This window comes from Camarhynchus parvulus, chromosome 5, assembly GCF_901933205.1.
Source record: "Camarhynchus parvulus chromosome 5, STF_HiC, whole genome shotgun sequence".
In the NCBI taxonomy this organism is placed as follows: Eukaryota; Metazoa; Chordata; class Aves; order Passeriformes; family Thraupidae; genus Camarhynchus; species Camarhynchus parvulus.
The window spans coordinates 31,794,423-31,803,844 of NC_044575.1; the positions used below are offsets into that span (position 1 = coordinate 31,794,423).

The window sequence follows — 9,422 nt, forward strand, 5'->3', positions numbered from 1 at the left end:
GAGGGTGCTGAGCATAGGCACATGTTACCTAGAAAGACTGTGGATACTTCCTCCTTGCTGATATTCAAGTGCTGTCACAGGGCCTCAAGACCAGAAAGGCAGATGAACTTTAACATGACCTTTATGCAGAGTAAAAAGATCTGCAGAGTTGTATTTGGATGCAAAGTGATGGTAAAAGAATAATTGCACAATGACAAACCTTTCTGCAATGACCTACAGGTGAAATATAATAATCTTAAGACTGCTATGAACAGATTTGATCTAGAAGTAAAAGACATTTATAGTTATTTCAGAGTTTAGTTCAGAACGGCAGTGGGTAGAATACTTTAGTGGGAGCAGGGATTTGGGAGTTTTTTGTGTTGTTTTTTTGTTCTTTTTTTGTTAATGAGATAAAAATATGCAGAGACTAAAGAAGAAAGACTGGGTAACACTATTTAGGATCAAACCTCTCTGACTCAAACTAGAATTTCTTAGAATGACTGGGTAACTCCTGAAGAGACGTATTTGCAGTATCCTAGAATATGCTTCGCTTAAGTAGCCATAATATTTAGCATAAGTACTTCTACACAAAATAACAAAAATTCTTTTAAAAGACTTACCTACTGGCACTTCTAAAATAAAGTCTGGTGTTTTGTCATAACCCTTTGCACGAAGCTGATCTTCAGCTGTACATAGAAAATAAGAACTACTGTTTATGAAACTATTCCATTAAGTAGACAGCAGCATAATTAATTTTATACTAAATAAGAGTGCAAGAATTACTAATGCAGTTATACATATCTTTCTTATGCATGCAATGCTGTGTCAGATTAAATGAACCTTTGTAGAAAACCTGAAGCATGGATATAAAAATGCTTCTTTGTCATCCCTGCATTTTTATGTCTTCATTATAAACATCATTAATTCAAGCTGTCATACAGTATTTTATAACCTCCAAATATTCAAAATAAAGAGGTATATTCACTGATTGAAAGAAGAGTCTCTTCACCTTCAGATGTGTTAAGATTAATCCTACCAACACCACAAACATAGATATACTGTCGCTGCTGCCTTGGTTTTATTTTCAATGTCAGCATAAAGTTGTTAATGAAAAAGAGCAAGAAAAGCCTTCTCTCCCAGAAATTTATTAAAGTGAAGAACCATAATTTTAGTTGCTTTTCCATTCTGGATTCTGTAGAATTTTTCCAGTTTCTGAACAGTTTCTGAGTTTTCTGAATTTTTCCAGTTTTTCCAGTTTCTGAAGATTTAGACATTCTGCTAACATTATATCTATAACTTTATTGTTTAAAAATATTAGAGATGAGTATTCCAATAAATAATAATGAATGAGCAAGACAAAACTGCAGAAGGGAAAAGAAGCTCCCTCAAAAAAAAAAAAAAGGAAAAAAAATAAGAAAGTAAAAAAGCCCATGCCACCCCTTAATATTTTTAAACTATTGTCCTTGATTTCTGATACCATTACATTGGTATTTCTGAAACACCATTTCTCCATTAGAATTTGGAGTGACCTGGTCATTCAATTCCAGGCATGGCTTTCTGTCTTCACCCAAGCTCAACTAATGGCACTACCTAGTAACAAGTAAGGCTGTGTAGCCCCTTAAGACCTGCTGGGCTGTTGACATTGTCATGCATCCCATTCGCCTTTCTACATCACCTTTGATTAAAATTAATGGTCCATTCTCACTGTTGGGTAGCTTATTTCCAATCCATTTATCAGGTTAGGACAGTAGTTTCATGGCCAATGTTCAGAACTCAGTTTTTGAATACTTTGTGCGAATCCTGAAAGGTCAGCAGTTTGAGTCCAAGTAATGTTTTAATGACAGGAAAAACATACTAACTTAGAAATCAAAATAGTGTAATAATGCCAAAATTAAACCCTCCCACTCTTTTTCATTGAAGAATGTAACTCTGAAGTATTTTATACAGGGAACTAATTCTGAAATTGGGACAGAAATAAATTTGGAAAGCTGAACATTCATGTCAGTGTAAACTGCAATAGTTATTTATTCTTTTTGAGTGGTACTATAGTTTTGTATTTTTTTTAATTTTAAGAGCATTTCTTCACTATAAACACACAACACTAAATAGAAGTCTTTGCAATGTGGCACTTCATTATCACATAATAAAAGATTATCACTCATCACATGATAAGATAATGAAAAACATTTCTAGGATTTGGAGACAGACTTGGTTTTTGACTAATTTTTGAAACTTAGATTGTCAAGTATACAAATGATGTTAAGATCAAGAAAGTTCTAATTTAAGAGAACATCTTAATAGAAAGTTTTATGCCATAATATAAAAATGAATTAATGTTCTATGTAATATTTTAATCCTTATTTTAAAAAACCAACAAAACAATTTTATCCAAATCTAGTTAACTGCAACCTGCTCTTAATTGTTTAAAATAATCTAGCATAGACATTAGGATGTCCTGGCTGAAATTTTTTTCGTTTAAGAGCAATAGCAATAGAAAGGTCAGTCTTTCACATCTAACAAATGCTAGTACCACAAAATAAGGGAAATGCACGTTAAAAAACTCACTGAAAACCAAAACAGATGTAAACACATTTCATAGGTCAACATGGCAGGTCTCTGAACTGGAATCTGCATCAGTATTACTTTTAATATTCTTCAGCAGATTTTTTTTCAAGGCTGCCCAATTACTTTTAAAATCTTTTCATACTAATTCATGGCGAGGAGAAGAACCTGTTTTTTGTTTTATATCTGGTTCTAAATGTCTTCATGTGGTTTCTCCTAGCATTCCATGCTGTGATTAACATTGGAAAACATATTAAAAACCATGTTTATTATTGATTTATATATCGCGTGCAGAAACAGAATTTTGCATTACTATCTCTCCAAGTGTTTTAAAGCTTTATAACTCTGGGGAAGAAATAATTACCAAAACTCCTCACAATCACCATAAAATTTTAGTTTTAAACCATAACACCATCAAAAACAAGTACTAGCTTTTCAGCCCAAGTATGTTTCACATTGGTCCAGAAACTACAGAGGCAGCATTCTGCACCTCAAAAGATCTTTAAACTCCAGCACGGATTAAAAAATAATTCAGTAACTGCTTGAAAGCCAGCCCACAGCAGTTTTGACAGTTACATTTATAAGTCCTCAGGTCTGAAAATTATGGGGAAACAGCCCTAATATGTAGTTTGTCAACAGATACCCCATTAATTTAGATTTTCAGCAAAACTGCAGCTTCATCTTTACCATAATGTCACACTCAATCAGAACCATTTAACACATCATTGTTCTTCTACTAGCCCTCCTCTGCTCATGCATGAATGAGCTACAACTGCAAATTTAGGATTACAGTAGAAAACACTGATCAGATTTCATGATTTATATCCACTGGTGGGAACCAAAGGAGGATAAAGCTCAATACCTCCCCATATATCTAAAAGCTTTCCTAACACATTCATGGTAAAGATACAAAAATAAAAAATCCTATACAGAACTTAGAAGCTCCTGACATTTCAGTATGGCATGTGAAGCTGTGAGCCTATTTTGATAAAATGCTTCTATTGATCACTTTAATCTCAGGCAGGCCAAGTGACAAAGACTGGAGAGCTGTGTTTTTGCTGAAGAGAGGACAAGGTATATGAAACACTTATGAAGAGTGGATTAATAAAATGTAACACCCATTAGTGTGTATAGGTTTCCAGCCAATTCCAGGGTGACTCTGAAGGTGTTACTTCTGATCTGTAGGCTTTGAAAGCCAACTGCTCTAGAAACAGACAAATTCTGAATCTAAAAAGCTGCTTCATGCTCTAAGACTATACTGAGGCACTTGATATTCACTGTGTCCTGTGACTGTACCTTCCTCTCCTGTACTAGACTCTCTGTTGCTCAGGTGAACACATCTGATACAAACCCCCTCACAATTCTTGAAGCAGTACAGTGGAATAGGACACTAATATGGGAACTGCAAAATTTCTGTTTCTTTGAAACATGTTAAAAAGTAATGGAATTACAGGCCACAAGCCATGTAAATCATAAGCCTTCTTCAAAACAGGAATGAAGTATTACACAACAAAGTCTGAATTTTTAGACCTATGGGAAACACTGGCATCTCTTCTGTTTTTATGGTGTTTTCTTCAAGCAGTTTTGGAACTAGTTTTTTGGAAAGGAAAAGTGTATTGCAAGAGACTTGGTAAGATCTTGTAGATATTGGGAAAGTTGTTTTTTTTAAGAATATCCCAAACATGTCTAAAACCTGAAATAGATACATGATCACAGACATAATAAATACAAATCTTAACATATTTTAAATCATGACTAAACAATACTCCACTATGTATAGAATGTGAACAACAAATTAAGCTCTCTCATTTCTATCTTCATATTCTAACAAGTTAATGCATTCTAGATGTTTTAATTTGATAGCTCAAATTTCTTGGAGCTGATTTCTAAAGAAAAAATTGATGCTTATCCAAAGTCATAAAACAGTAAAATTTAAATGTGATTTTTATACTTCTTAAGCTTACACAAGCCAAATAAAATGGTAATTCGCTGGGTTGAGGATCCCTTAGTGAGTCATCCAGTCCATTCCCTCGTATCGTGATGGAATTGATTTCATTACCAGTTTTGATAAATGAGTGTCAAATCCAGCCTTAAATTTTTCATTGAAGGTGATTCCACAACCTTTCCTGGCAGTTTGTTTTACATTTATTGTTCCTAAAACTGTTTGGCATTTTATCTTGTTTTTTTTAACCATCATCTCTGCAATTACAGTTTAAGCCTATTACCTGTATCTATGCTCTTACAACCAAATAAGAAAATCTGCCTCTTCGTATTTTCATAGTGTCATTTGCAAGCTTGTAATTAATCCTCTCCTTTTTTCACTTTTCTCTAAAATAAAAGAGTACACTAATTCTGTTCCTTAATCATATGGACAAATGTCTTAAAAAGTTTAATAATGCCTTCTAACTTCTTAAATTTTTTTAAGGTTTCCAAAATCTTAACCTGATATAGCTTCAGGAGAGATCATAGCTCCGGGTAAACCCAGCAAAATTCACACAAATTTAGTACAATGCTCAACCATTAACAGAGAGAGCATTGCACTTCACTGTCATCTCATCACATAAGGAATCCAAGATTTAAGAAGTCACTGTTTGCAATCACATTTACAGAATGGATACTTTGAATATTAATCTTTGTCTCAATGGCACTCATGTAAAAGAAACATACTGCAGGCTAAAAGAAAAAAATGAAAGTAACTTCCTAACTAATTAATCCTTAAAATAACTTTAAAAATTGGGAGTGTAAAAAAGAGTAATTGCATTCATTGGGAAGCAGGGGGCAAAAATTCAGCAGAAACTGCACAGCAAGGTAAATGAGTGAATCTTCTAGCAGTTCTTTAATACATAAAGCATTCTGAAGCTAATATTTCATATGCTTCTTCCTAAATCTCATAAGGCCTGGATTATGGCTAATATCTCATGACACCAAAAGTAATACTGCAGCAGATATTAAAGCATTTTTTTCAACTACTTATTCTATAAAATATTAATTGCAAGCCTGTGCATGTGCTGTATATAGAGGGTATCAGGTAACTGAGTTCCTGCTCAGTTCTAAATCAATAAAAGATAACATATATAGCATCAATCATATTTTACTCTTCCTTTACTACCTAATATAAGGAGCATTTGGGCTGAATTTTGTCGTAGGTAAACAGTTACCAATATCTCTGAAGTTAAGAATTCACTGAATAGCCTCTACTACAGATTCTTACCTATGAATGAGAGATTTTTTTCCAAAAGCATTTCTCGCAGCAAGACTTCATGCTCATGCCCAATAGCGCTGATAGCTTTAGGTTAAGAAATAGAAGATTACTTTGGAAAAGAAGCAAATTCATAGAAACATCAAAAGTGAATTTATTTGCCTTCATCTGCATTTCAGAAGTGCGCAATGATATGAACTCTGTGTTTTCAAAATCCTTATAGTGATTTTTAGAAGCATACACGACTTTGCAAAAATCAGATTATTGTACCAGCAGCATACACTTTATAGAATTAAATTTATTCAGTATATTTATATTATATTTATTCAGTATATTTAAGGGCAGTATTTCAATTTTTTCTTCACTGCTTATTCTTCTAAATATAAAAGAAAGTGTGATCCTAAAACCTGCAGTAAAATACCTCTAAAGTTGCACTTTACTGACGAGTAACCAATTCTCCGATCCAGCAAAGGATGAAACAAACTGGTTTTTTTTCTTTATATTTTGAAATTGATAGGTAATACATTCATCTGAAACATCTTACTGTAATAAAAACATCCTTTTAATTGATTTTTCAGAAGCATGAACTAATGTCAGGGAAAGATGAAATCATATTTTATAGTGAAGTCCTTTTCACTTCACTGACAGCCTGTTGATCCAATGTCCTATTCCTTGGAATATGTAAAACAATCACCATATTAAATATTTTTAATATATCCTCTTGGAGATCAAAGTTCTATTCTGGAGGCTTTTAAGAAGAATTCTATGGAACAATATGATAAAAGATCTTACATTAAAAGCAATTAAGCTCCAAATTCTGTTTAAAGTCACTTCTTAAAACTTAAACTACAGATCATCTTACTATTACAGTTAACTTATATGAACCCTTCATTTTGAAAAGCAAAAAAAATAATTCTATGGAATGACTTCACATGTATATACAGCTTATATAAATTGAAACTATGTATTATGTTAAACTCTACTAGCAATTTCAGAACAAAAGGGACAAATGAAGAATGGCAAAAAGGTAAGAAAAATGTTGGGAACAGAATTTACAATGCACCATAAGCAAAAACACTTAGTCTATAATAATACCTGTTATTGATGTATGGCAATGACCATGGGGCAAAACTTGTAAATAACATCAGAAGCCATTTTCTACTCATGCAATCTAGCAGCCTAGTTTCCCGTAAGCATCTGAACTATTACTGAAAAATAGCCTCTTGGCATTTACAAAGAGGTTGACTTCATACTTTGGTCCATGCATATACAATTAGATAGTTATATTTAAAATCAATATGCAATCCTTCAGAAGACATTATGCTTTTAAAACCTTAACTTTAAATTGATTTTTAACTATTTTATGCACCTCAAAATTAACATCTAATTCAGCAACGTACTTACAGTAATGCACTCACACAGCTTAGTATTAAACTTTTCTGTACCAAAATGGAATTGAAAAACTCTTCACTACTCTCATTGATGTCACTGCATATTCAACAACTGATTTGAGCCAGAATATGAGGAGGATATAAAAATCTTTTCTAGACTGCAGGCAAATAAGTCTTAAAAATGGTTCATAATTCTACATATGTGTCTTTGTTATTTTTAAGCTTGGCACTTCCATAAGACTACAGCCCGATTGCTCATCCACAAAATATTAATCTTAAAATTCTGGATATGAAAACCAGTGATCAACAACCATTTAAAATGTGTGGCTTATTAGATTAATCCACTTTCAGAGCACTATGTTTAATTGTGAAGAAAATCTCAATGAATATCTAAAATTACAATTAAAAGCACAAAATTCAAAGACAATTAGAACTCTATCCTGCTGCTGTTAAAATTAATGGGGGTAGGGCTAAGGCTGTAGTAGACACAAGTGTTTCTAGCAGAAAGAAAGTATTTTTAAGGAGTGACAATCACGTGTATTGCAACTACATGAAGTGCTGTTTTTCATTAATAGTTAAACATCACTGCAGCTTTCCTATCTTGCTGTACAGTGAAACCAAGATTTTCCCCCAAACTGCATGCAGAGATTTATGCAAGGATTCTCTAGCACTTGGGAAGGAACTGCCTTACTAGCCTGCTCAGGGACAGCACACCATGATTTTGAAAGTTTTCCATTGACCGCAGATTGAAACAAAAGAGCTGCTCCTGCAAGATTTTATTAAAATAGATTTGGGTTCTTGGTGATCATTCCTACCAAATTATAATCTTAATCTGGAACATTCAGTGCCAGATGGAATTCCCTCAGTGTACATACCATATGGCTCTCTAATTATTTCAACACTACAAAAAAAAATACCCCCAAACATTCAGGATATATAAGTTTTTTACTTCAGCTAAATCTCCTTTATGAAGAAGAGAAAATAAAAGAACTGCACTGGACTGTCAGACAGGAGTTTAAAAATACTAATCAGTCAATCACACCTGAACTGCACTTGAAAAAATTTCAGTTAAAACTCATATTCGTGACAAAGCAAAGCCATAATGTTGAACACTATGTATGAAACTTATTAATTTCATCAAAGAATAACTGAGATTGGAAGGTATCTCCAGAGATCATCTAGTCCAACTCCACCACTCAAACCACGGTCACTTAGTCTTAAGCAAAAACCAGATATGCATTTCAACTAATCAAAACCACAGAGGTTCAATGAGGCATATATATACGAATGTGTAACCAGCAAACTGACATCTTCCCATGGTTCATCTGATTTTTGTTAGTTAAGAGAAAGCTCTGCAGTGACCCTCTAGCTGGATGAATGTAAAAGAGAGGAGTATGAAATGTGTTTTGTGAAGCAGAACTTTATGTCAGGTTAAAGCTAGACACATCTCTTCCACACAGTCTAAGCTCATCAATTGTGCACCTAAAATTTTATGGGAAAGGATACTGTTTGATGCAGTCCACCAGTGGTCCATAACAACAGTCATTCACAGTACACTGCAGACAAATAAGAGAAGTAGTATACTGATGGGCAACTACAAAACCATTATAGTTAAAGAGTATCTTAAAAACAGTAATTACTTTTCCTCAAAAAGGCTATCAGATGCCGTTCAGATTTAATCACAGAAAACAAAAACTGCATGCTTTTATTCACTATAAAAGCAAGCTATTAAAAAGTGAAATGCTCCCCTCACAAATATTGCACTGCCATTTATAGTGCACTCTGACCTCACTGATAGTTTATGATGACAGTAATTAAATGAGGTTTAAAATCTTTTACTCTGCTAGGCAGATAACAGAATTGCCACAGGAAAAAAAAAAAACAAACCAAACAAAACAAGTGTGATTAATACCTGATAGACTTGATTTGCTAGCACTCCATCTGGAATCTGAGAAGGGTCCCGTAACATGCTATTTATAAGAGTTTTGGTGGCTAGAGAAACAAAAATAAAAAACATACAAAAAACCTGTTAGCTCAGTTACACTTTATTTATAAAAACCTTGATGATATTAATAATTTTGGAAATTATCCACCCAGCAAATACGAACTTACAAATTCATAAGTACTTACCCATTCTGATACAATTATCTCTAAAGTCTTGAAACATTAAAGGATTTTATCAGCCCAAGGTGAAAGCAGGCCCTTATTTACTTAGTTCTACTGGACAGTTTGTGCTTTAGAAGCACATTCAGCTTCTAAGGAAACTGCTTAGTATACAGTAAGTGTAACTC

General features: G+C 33.4%; 1 protein-coding gene across 2 annotated transcripts in view; it reads right to left on the reverse strand.

Annotated features, from left to right (window-relative positions):
• The window catches only part of C5H15orf41 (chromosome 5 C15orf41 homolog), a 120,947-nt gene that overhangs the window by 60,982 nt on the left and 50,543 nt on the right, over window positions 1-9,422 (reverse strand). For both annotated transcript variants that reach the window (XM_030950451.1, XM_030950450.1), the window contains exons 6-9: window positions 9,044-9,123; window positions 8,638-8,687; window positions 5,753-5,820; window positions 600-665 (exon numbers count right to left, since the gene is read on the reverse strand). In XM_030950451.1, the coding sequence (XP_030806311.1) occupies window positions 600-665; window positions 5,753-5,820; window positions 8,638-8,687; window positions 9,044-9,123 (264 nt within the window). The remainder of the gene's footprint in view (window positions 1-599; window positions 666-5,752; window positions 5,821-8,637; window positions 8,688-9,043; window positions 9,124-9,422) is intronic.